The 16,193-nt window shown below is 34.0% G+C and overlaps 1 protein-coding gene across 1 annotated transcript; it reads right to left on the bottom strand.

Moving 5' to 3' along the window:
* Positions 1–5,028: 5,028 nt before the first annotated feature.
* LOC127091252 (allene oxide synthase 1, chloroplastic) lies at positions 5,029–6,854 on the bottom strand. The gene has a single exon (XM_051029834.1). It carries the CDS (start codon positions 6,699–6,701, stop codon positions 5,130–5,132), a length of 1,572 nt encoding a protein of 523 aa, XP_050885791.1. The 5' UTR covers positions 6,702–6,854; the 3' UTR covers positions 5,029–5,129.
* Positions 6,855–16,193: the final 9,339 nt, after the last annotated feature.

The raw sequence follows: 16,193 nt of genomic DNA, 5'->3' as shown, positions 1-16,193 counted from the left end.
TTCAAATTAAATACTAAAATAACCTATTTTTCAAATTAATTACCGAAATAACCATATTTCATCACTTATACGTCAGTTAAACTAACGCATCTAATTGGCAAAGAACTGAGGTGTCCAACACATTGGCGCATGTATGCATTGCAAATTAGCATAGGCATCAATGATCTAGGAGCATGCATGCCTTGTAGCCACATGCATTGGCACATGCATACATCAGTGTATGAGCCAATGCATATGGCACATGCACTTTCGTTTTTATTTTATTTTATTTTATTTTATATTTATAATTAATTAAATTAAATACTTAAATTTAAAATTTTATTATATTATAAAGTAAAAATATATAAAATTGACAAGAAAATCAATGACCCGCCCGATTGAAACCCCTCATGTTCCGCATCTAGGTGCGGTAGCCTGTCTTCGAGGTCTCCCATGATTTCTCTAAGGTGTTTGGGGTATTTGAGTGCCGACATGATGCAATGGTGGCTGGTGTGAAGGTTCGGTGGAAGGTCCATCGATAGTTGATAGATTTGTCATCATTTCTCCCTAATAGTTGGGGGGTTGTCGCCAACGGCGCTTCCGTAATTGAGTTTGGTGTCCATGTTATCGTATTTGGGTCGTTGTAGTTAGGTGGATTATGGACGGTATGGTTGCCCGAATTGGGACATTGAATCTTTTCAGAAACGAAGCAATGTTTAATGTGGTGTACTAAAGTCAAACAATGGTTGGGTGTTGTGGCGATGAGGTGTTTGGGTGTTCATTGGTGGGGGCTACGATGGCATGACGCTTAATCATATGAATCATCTGGGCTATAGACTGTTATGATGGTTGCATATGGTTCTTCGTGGTTAGGGTTTGATTCCTGGTTTTGAGTTTGGGTGTGTGGTATGAATTGGTTGCGAGGTTGGGTGTTTCGTGGTTAGGTGTATATGGTAGGGTGATGGTGTGAGGTTGGTCGTTGGGTTTGGGTGGGTTGACATTGTTCTTGGGTGGGGATTTGTTGTTGGGCGTTTGATGATGAAGCTCGTTGGCGTGGATCAATCAAATACCTTGGTTCAGACACAAACTGTGGCGTTGTAACCGACCTAAACCATGTCATATAATGTTGAGTTGGTCTAGCACCATATATGAGTGGTTTGTTTAAGATGTGTTGTCGTTGATTCCTTTAATGATGACACATCTCTTTTGCGAAGTCTCTCCAATCAAAATAATCCTATTGGTCATCGACTCTTTGTTGATGTCAATCTTCCAAACACACTGGAGGTTCTGGAATCTGTTGTTGCATGCCGAACTGCAGTTTTACACGGTCACTCTAGTGCATCTCCACAGTAGTGAACCGGATAATTTGTGTTTTTGTTGTCCAAACTGCAACATCGTCATGGTTAACCTGATGATCAAGACCCAGATACGGTCTCCAGATAAACTGTACAAGAAAATGACATGATTAGAGGATATGTAAATGGATAAAAAAATTAAATCAAATGTAGAGTTGTTTAGTAGTATTACATTGTTTGGTCCAATGTGGTCTAAAAGATTGTGATAGACTACTACAACATGTTTGGGACAAATGTCACAATATTATTGATTGTTCATCGATGTTCATCACCCATAGTCAAAAGAGACATATTATTGTAGAGAGGTTGACCGTTGCAGAGAGGTTGAGTGTTGTAGTGAGGTAGAGACATATCATCACCCATAGTCATGTATATTGTTCACCTTAACACATGACAAGCTTGAATTTGGGTGCAGATGAACCTTTATCAGATATACTTTACAATCCTTATGTGAAAATTCAAGGATCATTGAAAGAAGGAGACAAATTTCGCACAAAAGAAGACTGTGTCAGAGCCATTAAAAAGTATCATATGGAATTATCAGCTGATTATAGGGTTGATCGAACTAATGCAACGAGGTATAAAATTTATTGTTGAAATGAGCTCTGCCTATTCCAGTTGTCAGCATCTTACCGAAAGAGGTGTGATTCTTGGGAGATTGGTTATATTGGTCCAGTTCACACATGCTTAATCATGAGCCCAATGCAAGACCATCGCAAACTCAACTCTCAATTAATATGTGATGAAATTTTGTCTGTCATTAGCGACAATCCATTGTTAAAAGTGAGTACAATAATCTCGCATATTATAACACAATACAACTATACTCTATCATACAAGAAGGCTTGGATAGCTAGGACTAAGGCAGTTGAAAAAGTGTTTGGCAATTGAGAGGAGTCTTACAAACAACTTCCAAAATACTTGGTGACTCTTAAACATTATGCTCCAGGGACTATTGTCAATTTGGAAATGTTGTCGGCGTATACCCTGGACGGGACTTGTGCTATTGGTAATGGAATATTCCACCGACTCTTCTGGGCGTATCAACCATGCATCAAAGATTTTGCTTTCTGTAAACCTATTATACAAATTGATGGTACATGGTTGCACGGGAAATATAAAGGAACGCTACTGATGGCAGTGGTACAAGATGGCAACAACAACATTTTTCCAATCGTATTTGCCCTAGTTGAAGGGGAGACTGCTGAGGGATCGTGTTTTTTCCTAAAAAATCTCCGATTGCACGTTGCTCCTTAACCTAACTTATGTTTGATCTCTGACCGACACTCTTCAATAGTGAGTGCCTACAAAAACATTGATAATGGTTGGCAGGATCTTCCGTCGACGCATTTCTACTACATTAGACATATCGCTCAAAATTTCATGTGGGAGATCAAAGATAAAACGTTACGGAAGAAGGTTGTCAACGCAGGGTATGCATTAACAGAACCTTCTTTTAAACACTAACGCAAAGACATCAGATTGTCAAACGCATATGCAGTAAGGTGGGTTGAAAATATTCCATTGGAGAAGTGGACTAGGGCATACGACAACGGTCAATGTTGGGGACACATGACAACAAATCTTGTGGAATCAATGAACTCTGTCTTCAAAGGCATCTGAAACCTACATATAACCGCTTTAGTGCAAGCAACCTATTTCAGGATAGGGCCGTTGTTTGAGACCAAACGTTCCAAATGGAGTTCAGTGTTACAATCTGGACAGTTGTTCAGTGATGCTTCAATGAAATTCATTAAAGATTAAGCTGCCAAAGCTAACACACATGTGGTCACGGTGTTTGACCGTACTAAAGGTTGGTACAGTGTTGTTGAGTCCATGGATCACAATGAGGGCATGCCGAGGGGACATTATCGAGTCGAACTAGATAGAGGTTGGTGCGACTGTGGAAAGTTCCAAACCTTTCGTATGCACTGCTCCCATGTCATAGCGGCACGTTCAAAGGTTCGGCGAAATCCATCCTACTTACTATTCAACGTTTACAAAGTCATAAGCATTTGCAATGTTTACAAAATTAGCTTTTCAATGGTAGCAAAAGAGGATTACTGGTCTGCATATCAAGCGGACATTCTCTGACATAATGAAATAATGTGAAGAAAGAATAAGGATCGCCCAAACAGCACTTGTATTCGAATCGAAATGGATACGACAAACAAAATGGTTAGATTATGTAGTTCATATCGTCAACTCAGTCATAATCGTACTAACTGTCCCAGTATTGGAACAAGCACAACAAGATAATTTTAATTGTAACTTTTTTGCTTTATATTAAAAACAACATTCATTTCATATGATAATTTTGTGAGAAAATATCATCACAAACAAATACAACACATACAACACATAAGCAACACTTAAACAACAACACAACAAACTACAACAAATAAAATACCATCACTAACAAAGACAACACATAAACAACATAACTATGCGATTACAACAACATAACTATGCGATTACAACCATCAAAACAGTTTTGTAATTAGTATACATCATCCTATAAACGTCTTTGTCAGTCTTAATATCCACCCATACACGAACTTCTCCATTTTGGTTGAGCGTGGTATCAAGCCATTGAGTTCTTCTGATCCTTTCACCCTCTGCAATTTCTCCATCTAACCAAAGGTTTAAGGTCCTATTAAGACGTTCAAACATTTATATATTCCAAAGTCTGATATTTATCGGAGGTTGCACTGCTGAAAAGATTAAATCGGTATTTCTCTTGTGAATATATGAATATTCAGATATTTTAAAGAAAAGAAAATTTAAGAAAAATGGAAGGAGGGTAAGAAGTTGTGTGAAAAATTATGGGAGATACACTATGTATTTATAGATCATCACACACACACACGGCACATACATGCGCCATTGTCTTAGGCGCGCACACACACATAGCACATGCATGCGCCAATGCATGTGGCACACACTTTCATGCCTACATGCATGTGCAAATGCATGTGGCGCCTTCACATGCATGTGTCATTGCATGTGGCGTCTTCACATGCATGCGCCAATGGGTTAGGCGTCTCTTTAAATGTCAATTAGATGCGTCAGTCCAACTGACGCATAAGTAATGAAATGTGGTTATTTCGGTAATTAATTTAAAAAATAGATTATTTAAGTATTTAAATTGAAAAAATAATTATTTTAAAAAAAAATCCTCCTTTTCTATTTCATCACTTTTTTTAGATCTTCATTTTATATATAAAAAAATTATAAAAAAATTTTTCATTAAAATATCAATATTGTCTAAAAAAATTTACAATTTTTTTCTGATAAAAACTTCAAATAAAAATTTAATTTAAATAGGTATTTTAAAAATATTATTTTAGATATTTTATCATTTTATTGAATTTATTTTTAAATATCAAAATTCAAAATATCACTTAATTTTAAAATTATTTCAAACAATTATTCATAAAAATCATTTTTAAAATATAATTTTAAAAAAAAAATTATAATTTCTATTATATTTTAATCTTTAATAATATATATTTATATTATAAAATATCAAAATTTATCTTTCAATAAAATCAATATAACAAAAATATATAACATTTTAGAATACAATTTTAAAAAAATATTTTTTAAAATATAATAAAAAAATCAATTTTTTTAAAGCTAAAAACACAGTCCTTTTATCTTCCATAAAATTTACTTATATAGAGAGATGATCTTATATAAACATAAATGAAATTAATAAAACATAGTTTACAAGATTACAACAATAAACCCCAAAGTTAACACAATCATCTTAACTAATGAATCAAAAAGTCACTAAAAGCTTGCTCTCTTCAGAGAAGTTACAGTAATAGAAGAACCCAAAGCAGAATTCCCAACTTGAATCTCAAACGAATCATACCTAAGAAAAATTTCCACAACCAAAAGCCTAGAAACCAACGTAACAAAATCTTTCCCAGCACATTGCTTATTACCCAAACTCGGTGACTCCGTTTCCGGTCCATTAGACCAAACCACATGCTTCAACAATTTCTCTCCATCACCGACGAATCTATCCGCAACAAACTCTTCAGCCCTATCAAAAATCTTACGATCCTTCGTAGCAAAAGGTTGATAACCTAACAACAATTCACCCTTCTTCACCAAAAATCCATTCTCGTGATTCTCAATCACCATGTCCCTTTTCGCTCTTCCGAATTGCAACGGAACCGGTGGATCGATCCGAAACGCTTCGTAAACAACCGATTTCATCAACGGCATATTATCGATTGCCGCCATTGTAATCTCCCCGCCGGCAGATCTAACCGCTTCCCGAATCTCCTTTGCCAACTTCATATGTAAACTCACACCGCTTCTTCCGATCCATTTCATCACGTTTGGGAAAAACAGCTTAATTCCACCGAAGGAATTAAAGCACGTTGCGAATAATAGATTATGACAAGCTTCATCTCGCGAAACACCCAAACGCTCCGCTTCATCAAGCGCGAATCCCGATGAAGAGTAGAAGAAATCGTAAAGCCTTTGATAATCTTTCTTAACGAGACGAGAAGGTAAACGAAAATTGTGAATTATGGAATCTTCTAGAAGTTTGGGTAAACCGAGTTTTAAAACCGGGCCTAACTGAAATAAAACCCATTTCTGAACCATTTTTGGACCGTCTAAACCGAGTTCGCTGTCGACCGGGTTCGAACCGTATAAAGACCGAGCTAAGAAATTAAACGCGGCTTGATCATTAGCGTCGGCGAAACTCGCTTTACCTGTTTTAGCAAGTTCGTTTTCTAACGAAGTGAAAAGCTCTTTGTAACAAGAACGAAACTCGGGGATCACGTGGCGGCTTCGAGATTTAAGGAGAAAAAACATAAGTTGTTTGAGTTTTGTGTGTTTAGGTTCGGAGGGGTCGAGGTATGATAAGACTCTGTAACCGCCGGTGAGTTCTGTGGAAGGAGTGTAGGTTCCGGTGAAAACATCGGTTTTATCGATTTTTGAAGCGTCGAAGAGGATAGGGAAGCTTTTAGCGTCGAGTAAAACGACGACGTTTGGGTTCTGAGCGATGAGAGGACCGGGTGGGACGTTAGTTCGGAAGATGGTTGAGTTGTATTTTTGGATTCTGGATTTGAAATATTCGTCGCGGCCTTGGTTGTAGAAATAGTCGAGACGGTCTTTGTAGGGAGTGATGAAAGGGATGCCGTAGTCGCCGGGGATTTTACGGATCGGGAGTTTGGTGGGTGGTTGTGGTGGTGTGACGGAGAGGGAAGGTGGTTTTTCGGAAATGGAGGATCTGATGGGTGGGAGGAAGGTGGAGGAACGGTGTGATGAGGTGGAGGGTTTTGATTGGTGTTGGAGGAAAAGAGAGGGAGTCGAAAGAGTAGAAGAAGAAGAAGAGGCCATGCTTGGTGGGTAGTTGAGTTGGTGAGTGATTGGGTTATGGTGTGTTATTTATAGAATATTATATTGAATGACCATTCACGAGTTAGTGTGTCTTATTTTGACCTGACAAAAAAAATATGGAAAAAAAGAAGTGAAATTTTGTGCGTTTATTTTGTTGTGTTTACAGAAAGAGGTGTTGTTCCTTATGGTCTACTACTAGTACACACTGTCACGCGGGTGGATGTTCTCTCGTTTTAGACCAACAACTAGTAAAATTTAAGAAAGTTATTTTTGTACCAAAATAAGATGGATTTGTTGAAAAAATTGATTTTTTGAATTGTTTAATGATATTTATGAATTAATAGAATGATATAAATTAATAATTTCAAGATATTAAACTAATAATAAAATAAGGAGAGGAGAAAGTAGGATAAAAATATAGTCTAACTTTTCATAAATTAAATGGGGTATTAGAATTATAATTATTACATAAATATAATAATTTATATTAAGATAATATTGTAAATAGAAGATTAGTTTTGGAAAAAAAAATTGTGCCAAAATATAAGTCGTTTTGTAATTTTTATGTAGAATTAATTTTTCTCTTTCTAAAATATCCCTAATTCATCTCTTTTTTCTATAATTTTCATAATTCAGTGAATCTTATATTCCAATACAGAGTGACTTATGAATATTGTTTTTCAATGCATTAGTCCAACTTTTTATAGAAAAAGTCTTCCTCTCATAAAACTCTATATTAATTTGTGATTTTTTTAAAATTCCTCTCTCTTAAGAATATACTAACTACCAATTAAAACCCAGAAATATCTCTCCTCAACGTGAATTCTCAAGTTTTATATATTGTGCATTTTTTAATCCTTCTTCCTATCATAACAAAAAAATCCTTAAAAAATTTCTTAATTTTTTCTCCCAGAGTGCTTTAGCGTATCCTTTGGTGAGTGATGGAAAAATGATGGATTTTAGTTTGGGAGAGAGAAAAATAAGGAATTAGTGTAGGATAGTAAAAGACACGTATAAATTTAATTAATTTAATGTTTTATTCATGGAATACATTGGAATAAATGCAATCTAGATATTCCATCAACAAATCATAATGATTAATCGGGTATATTTTGAAACCAGAGATTTTGAGTGTTTTTAAAAAGATAATATTGGAATATTCTATAATATATTTACAAAATTAACAAAAGTTAATAACTTCATTGGGATCGGTAAAAAGTCTAAAACGACTTATAAAAAAAAATAGAGGGAGTAATAGATAATTCATAATATTATTTTAAGTTAACATATTAGAGAGATATTTTAAAATAATAGTAAGGCGTTAAAGATAATTAATAGTATTTTTTAATTTTTTATAACACTTCCCATTTAAAATATTTGTTGTAGTTCTCTATTAAAACCTTGTTGAGAAGAATCTTATTGGAACATATGTTGCATCGTTTAAAATCTCACATTATGCTCCTCTTAACCAAAAATTCTTCAAAAATTTCAAAGATGACGCATTCAACATGATTTTTAAAAATAATTTAATTGACATATACTGACAGTGTAAAGATTTTTTACACTGTCAGTTAATCACAACCATTGATTTATTTAAAGAATTTAATTGATATACACTGACAGTGTAAAGATTTTTTACACTGTCAGTTAATCACAACCATTGATTTATTTAACATGTTTGACTTCTATTTTAACCACTTAAAAAGTAATACAAACGGATGATTGTGATGCATTGACAGTGTAAAATTTTTTACACTGACAATGCATAACAATTAATCTCTTATTTAAAATATTTGTCTTTTATTTTAACCATTTGAAAAGTAATACAAACGGATGATTGTGATGCATTGACAGTGTAAAACTTTTTACACCGACAGTGCATACTAATTAATCTCTTTTAAAAATGATTGTAGGGAGTGCATTTGTGAAGAGATATGTTACATTATCGCTCGAACGAATATATTGAATACCATTTTTTTGTTTCTTTCGAGTTATTTTGTGAATTAGAAAAACTTTGGAGGGATATGTTTGGTTCTGTCACTTTTAATGTGACCTTATTTCATATGGGTAACACATGCAGCATTGTTTTCATACAAAATTGTACAATTTTTATCAGTTTCTGAATCAGACAGTCCTTTGATATTGAGTCACATATCTTAACCATATACACTCTTTTTTGCTTCATGGAGGACAATTACTTCATCAAGATTTTAAGAAATTGCTACAAGTATTTGTTTTAAAGATCGTGATATTGCAATGTCACTATATGAAAATACATATCCAGTATGTGATTTAGCATTATGTGAATCTGACAAATATCATACATATGCATTCTTGGTCCTTTTGGGATTGACTACATTATGCAAAACAATATGTAGTTTGCTAAAGCTGGTTCTTGTGCAGAAGGGACACGTGTTGAACATGATGTTCCAACGTGTATGCAGTAACATCTAGTCTCTAGCGACAAACATATGGTATTGCAGTTTGATTCATAATTATTCTATCCAAGATTCTCTCTATAAAGAAGATCTACAAGTCATGGAGAAAATTTAATTTGGATGTACTGGTGCAATATGTGGAATATGATATTCCAGCATGTGAGTGCAATATCTGGCTTTGCCAGCAGACCATAAGGGATGTTGTTTGGTGTGAGTTTTCTAATTGGATTTCAATCTGATTTGTTGCAGATTTGTTAGCAATGTATGATTGATTTGTTTGACAGTCATTGAAGATCAAATCAAATTTAAATAAAGATTTAAATTTGAACTTGAATGTAACAAATCATATCTTTTAGAGATTTTTATGGAGCAATCAATTCCAATAAGATTCTCTATTATTCTTGACGAATTTAAATCAAAGATCCATAAGGAAAAAGCCCAAAAGACATTGTTATATAAGAAGATTCAATTCTCATGTTTTACTTGAGGGTTTGTATGAAAGATTAAGTTCTTTGTGTCAAGGGTTTGTGAGTCTTTTCTTTCTTGTATTCCACGTTAATGTTATAATAAGGATTAATGTTGAATCTTTATGTACACCACTCTATATTTCAGTAATGTGGCATAGTTATCGATTTGTCTTAGTTGAGTTGTAAACTCAACAACCAATAGACGTTTTATTGAGGTTGCACATTAAGGGTCAGTGGTTGAAGAAAGTGAATGGGTTCTCATGTTTAGGGGGGGACCTAAATAAAAGTCACCAGAATTAGGAAGAGGCATATAACTTCATAGGGTTTGAGGTTCTTATAAGACTAATTGTTTTAATTCGAAATAGTAAATTTTCTTTCTTGGATAGAGTTCTCCTAGACGTATGTGTGGTTTCATCAAACTGGGTTACCAATATCTTGTGTTTTAATTACTTTTTGCATTATTGTTTTTATTGCTATCATCCTGGTTTAAGAAGTTTGGTCAGTTATTCCAATATCATGTCCAACATTTGTCCCCCTTATAAACAGAATTTCAATTGGCATCAGAGCAGGCACTCTGTTCTATTTGGGTGAGCTCTAGGGAGGATATTTTATGTTCAAATAGACAACTCTAATGATGGATGTTCGCTCAACTGGCCACCTGTTTGGATAGCACAAATTAGGACTATTGGAAAGAAAAATGGTTATTTTTCTCAATTCCATTGTCAGTAAAACTTGGAAGGTTGTGGTAAAGGTTGGGAACATCATATGGTCACTTATGAAGATGGTTCAAAAAGTTTAAAGCCTGAAGTTGATTGGTCCAAAGATGAAGACGATGAAGCTCTTGGAAACGATAAATCCTTGAATGTTATATTCAATGGTGTGGACAAGGACATGTTTAGACTAATCAACACTTGTATTGTAGCTAAATAAGCTTAGGAGATTATTAAGATTGCTCATGAAGGCACATTTAAGGTTAGGATGTCAAGGTTGCAACTCCTCACTATAACACCCTAAAACCTCGCATACAAATTATTGCATAACTTAATAAATAAATACAACCACATAGGGTATCACTTACATCAAACATATCATGTTCTGTAACGCGTATTACGATATTTCACATAAAACCTATCATCGCATGCTCACATTCGCTTAGGATATCATCGTGGGAGAATTCATCATTAAATAATTATTAAAGGTACAATATCTCATGACATTTAGTCTCAAACTTTAATATAAACAACGTAGCAAGTAAAACAAACATGTTACATAATCAAAGCAAGACACCACTAATCAAAATGATTAACTAAAGAAGTACTTCAAGATTCATCTTCTGTTAGACGATAGGATAAGATCTAGAGGGGGTGAATAAATCACTAGTTAAAAACTTTGACAAAAATTAGTTTTGAAAATTTTATGGCACGCGGAAGTATCCTGGATCAAACTGTCTAACCGAAACCGTTATCAAAAAACTTGGATATGCGTAACTGTAATCACAGTATGATAATGAATCACATATTAACCTAACATAATTAATCATAACTAGTTGAATTCAAAGCAACAAGGATAATCTACTTCCAATGATAATTCACAAAAAAATCTATTGAGGCAAATTATCGAACACCTAGTGTGAAATCGATATTGTTTGAAATTTTATACGGTTTTGTTGATCTTAAAATCCAATCATAATCTAAAGAATTATGATCAACTTAACAACACCAATTTTAAAATGTAATAAAAAATATTATCCAAACAAATTGATTGCACGATCGATGAAATCAATAATTTGCAAACAGAAAATAAAAGAGAGTACACAAAGACTTGTTTATGAAGTTCCCCAATCAACCTCGCTATGGGTACGTCTACCCTTAATTCGAACTCGAATTGAGATAATGAAATTAACTTTACTTCGCAAAAAGCGTATACAAGAGAAATGTAGCAATCAAACCCTACAAATCCTTAGTTTGATATAGATTATGACACTTTCTCTTCCCTTGATCAAACTTGATCAAGTAACCCAACAATGCCAATTTGATTCATCATCTCACGCCACTCCTTTGAAAGAAACCCCTTGTTCTTCAAAGATTTCACTCGATCGAATCCAAATTGCATAATTGTTATAACCTAATATTTACCAATACGATCCACCGTCCCACACCACTCATTTGCAAGAAACCACTATTCTTAAAAGCTTTCACTTGATCGGATCCAAATTGAGTAATCTTGTCTATAACCATCAAATCACTAATCGATCTTGAAGGAAAACCCCAACTCGGTTTTCTTATTTGAAACCCTCAAAGATCTCAACCTAATTTATAATTCACCAATCCTAAATTGGACATTATCAACCCTAATTCTAGATAGCACCCAACCAATAAATGATTATGTGTAGTTTGTTTGTGAGTATACATAGAATGGAGGTTGAAGATGATGAGATTCTTTGAAATTCTGGTTTCGTATAGGTTTTACTCTCTAGAAATCTTACTAGAAATGATGCATGTATGAAGTATTTATATGCATGCATGTTTGGGGGCAAAAAGAATGCAAAAGATTTGAAAAAGTTGTGAATTTTTGGAAAAATACGTTGCATGAGCCGACATGTGAAAGCTATGAGATGACCTGTTCGACGCATGTGTAAACCTGTATAAGTCATGCGTCGGCCTGTAAAGGCCATGTGTCGACCTGTAAAGGTGGCATATCTAACAAAAGCTACAGGCTTTAAAAATGAAGTACATGAGCTGACCTGAAAAATGGATGTGTCGACACGTAGAAAAACTTTTCTTTTATGTGTCGACCTAAAACATGTATGTGCCGACCTGTAGGTTAATTTTCCCATAAAACTTATTTTTGATGCATTTTTTTATGTGTGAGACCTTTTTCAACTTATTTTCAAATGTTTTTATACTTCTTAATGCTAAGATACACATTGAGAATCAAAGGATATCGTCCAATATACATTAATGCTAAAGTATCTTAGTTTTGATATCATACAAAATACATGTAACAGAAAGTTGAACTCACATACTCCCCCTTTTTTATGATGGAAAAAATTGAGACGATGCATTCCGTGTTTTCATTAAGGCTCCCCCCTGAATGTATGCATCCTAACTTCATCTTATTGTTTCTCCCCCTTTGACAACATCAAAAATAGACAAAGCAATCCATGAAAAGTATCTTATATCACACATAAACCAATATAACACATAGAGGCGGTTTGCAAAGATAAGATCATCAATACCATAACACTCATATAGAGTGATGTACATATAAAAAAGAATGCCTAAACATAAATAAAAGCATTCAAAGCAACAATATAACATGGTTTCCACAACTTATGCCAAATAATATATACAATAAACATGAAATATGAAGGATACAATTAATTAAAAACTCTTGATTTGCTACAAAAGCGATACAATTACGTGACCTATGCCTTTGGTGCTCCTGAAATGCTGAACACGCATGTGCTCTAGCAAGGCGATATATAGATTTACCATCACTAAAACCAAAAACAGATATGTTATCATAACAATGACACACAACAATAATGTTGCTAATATTATAACATGTTCAAACATATTTCATGTCGGATAGATAACAAGTCAATGCACTAAGAACATATTTCAAGCATGAAGAAGGAATATCATAAAGTCACTATAAGAATATAAATTGACATACATCAATAGAAATTTTTGGAAGTGAACATTCATGTACTATTTCAAACATCAAGAATATCAATCATTTGGAACATAAACAACATGCAAAAGTAAAAGCTTACTTTCAAAAGGAAATGAAAATGGAACAATATTATCTCACTTATGAATTGATGAAGGATGCATTTTTATTTGATTGAACTTCCAAGGGAAATTAGAGCAAAAGTATATAAAGTGCATGCAATAGATCATATTTAGGCAAGATTTGAGATATCAAGTATCCCCAATTCCCTTCGAATGTTGAAAAACGGTTCGGTTGCAAAAGGTTATGTAAAGATATCCGTAATTTGATTTTTGCTATAGACATGCTCAAATACGATGTCTCCTTTCTCAACTTGATCATGTAGGAAATGGTGACGGATCTCAATATGCTTAGTGCGAGAGTGTAGCACCGTATTTTTGGTTAGATTAATAGAACGAGTGTTGTCGCACATAATAGGAATATGTTGTAGTTTAATATCAAAATCAAGTAGTTGTTGTTTGAGCCACAAAATTTGAGCACAACAACTACCGGTTGCTACGTATTCCTCCTCAGGAGTTGATAAAGCAATGGAAACATGTTTCTCGTATGCCAACTTACTAAGGAATTTGAAAATATGTGGTAAGTTCCACTAGTACTCTTCCTATCCGATTTGCAATCGAAAAAATCAGAATCGGTATAACCAACTAAATTAGAATCGCTTCCTTTAGAATATTAAAGCCCGTACTTAAAAGTATCATGAAGATATCTAAAAATGTGTTTTACAGCTTTTAAATGAGATTACATAGGAGTCTATTGATCATAAGTGCATATACACACGTTAAACATAATGTCTGACATAGATGCAGTAAGATATATAAGATAACCAGTCATACCTCTATACTTCTTGACATCAACATCCTTACCATTTTCATTTCTTTCCATGTTTCCACTTGTGAGCATTGGAGTGTCAATTGATTTTGCATCTTCCATACAAAACATCTTTAGTAATTTGTTGCAATATTTGGTTTGACACACGAATGTCCGTTCATTGAGTTGCTTGATTTGAAGCCAAGGAAGTAATCCAATTCCCCTATGAGACTCATCTCAAACTCACCCTGCATAAGGTAGAAAACTCATTGATAAGATACATGTTAGTGGAACCAAAAATGATATCATTGACATAAACTTGAACTAGAATAGTATGATTTCCTTAACACTTAATGAAAAGTGTAGTATCTACCTTTCCCCTAGAGTATCCTTGATCGATTAAAAACTTACTAAGTTACTCATACAAATCCCTAGGTTTTTGTTTGAGACCATAAAAAACTCTTTTTACTTTGTAAACATGATTAGGATACTTGTGATTTTCAAAACCGGGAGGTTGAGCCACATACGCTTCCTCATTAATATAGCCATTAAGGAACACACTTTTCACGTCCATTAAAAATAACTTGAAATATTTGAAGGAAGCTTAATATCTCAATGGTATATCATACATTTATATAAGGTCACTAAAATCATTTTAAATGAAACACGCAATGGTTATCACTTGAAAATTTTCAGAAATGAGCACTCATAACATATATAATGCACAAAGTAAATCATATACTTTTGAAAAATAAACAGGTAAGAAAGAACTATCATACAAAACAAAAGTTGAAAAGACATTGTCTCACCGTGTGAATGACGGAGGATGCACATGCATTCCATAAGGAACACTCGAACGAAAGTTGAAATAAATGCAAAATGTGCCACAAAACATTTAGGCAACTATGATCTTATCACTTTTCTCTTTGACAAAGTACCCGATAATGTGATTAATAATGTATCTAAGAAGATTATTGATTTTATGATCATCCATTATGGTTGGACTTTCATTATTGTCATTTTCATGATAACCATCTTGCTCCTCCTTAGGTTTCATCGCTTTGGGTAGATGAATCCCCTATTCGATGTCCTTGAGTATGTCTTTTGAAGATATACCTACATCATGAAACAAAATACCTTTTCTGACATTTATCGGATAAGAAACATTAATAATAATCAATACACTTTTACCAAACAAAATACCTTTTTCTCATATTTTTTTAAAGCAAGTGAATTCTTGCTCATGTTCTTCTAGTTTTCCAAAAAAAGTAGTGAGATCAAGTGTTTTAAGATTATTCGCCTCTTTGATTGCAGTGGCCTTGGGTTGTCGTTCCCTATTAAGATACCTCAACACTTAATTAGTAGAAATATCAATGGAAATAGGCTTACCTAGTGCATTCAACCGATTTATAAGATGTGTGAACCATTTTTGCATGTCGGTAATGGTTTCACCATGTTTCATGCAAAAGAGTTCAAACTCTTGATTCAATGCATTGATCCTATCTTGTTTGAGCTTATTAGTTCCCTCGTTGACAACTTCTAATGCGTCCCACATAACCCTAACGATTTCACAATGGGAAACATGATAATACTCATCAACACATAATACGGATATGAAAATATTTTGTGCCTTCCGATCATGTGACCATAATTTCTTATTATTATCATTCCATTAATTTTCCGATTTTGGTACGACAACTCCTTCACCATTGGTCATTGTAATTTGATTAGGACTATTGATGATGACATCCCATACACCCTTATCAACCGAGTTGATATGTATACACATACAAGCTTTCCAATAGCCATAATTTTTACCGGTGAAAATTGGTGCTCTATTATACGCCCCTTTAGGTTCGGTAGCTATTTTATAATAAGAAAATATTTAAGGAAAAAATTAACCGGAGCTCATGATACCAATTGTTAGACGATAGGCTTAGATCTAGAAAGGGGGGGGGGGTGAATAGATCACTAGTCAAAAACTTTGATAAAAAATAGTTTTGAAAAATTTATGGCGCACGAAAGTAAGTAGAAGTATCCCGGAT

The sequence above is a fragment of the Lathyrus oleraceus genome, chromosome 6 (assembly GCF_024323335.1).
Source record: "Lathyrus oleraceus cultivar Zhongwan6 chromosome 6, CAAS_Psat_ZW6_1.0, whole genome shotgun sequence".
In the NCBI taxonomy this organism is placed as follows: Eukaryota; Viridiplantae; Streptophyta; class Magnoliopsida; order Fabales; family Fabaceae; genus Lathyrus; species Lathyrus oleraceus.
The sequence above is the reverse complement of the archived record's forward strand: the minus strand, read 5'-3'. Positions and strand labels throughout refer to the sequence as shown.

Bases quoted from the DNA above. Each gene is read 5' to 3' on its own strand.
- LOC127091252 (XM_051029834.1), bottom strand. From the start codon at position 6,701: ATGGCCTCTTCTTCTTCTTCTACTCTTTCGACTCCCTCTCTTTTCCTC.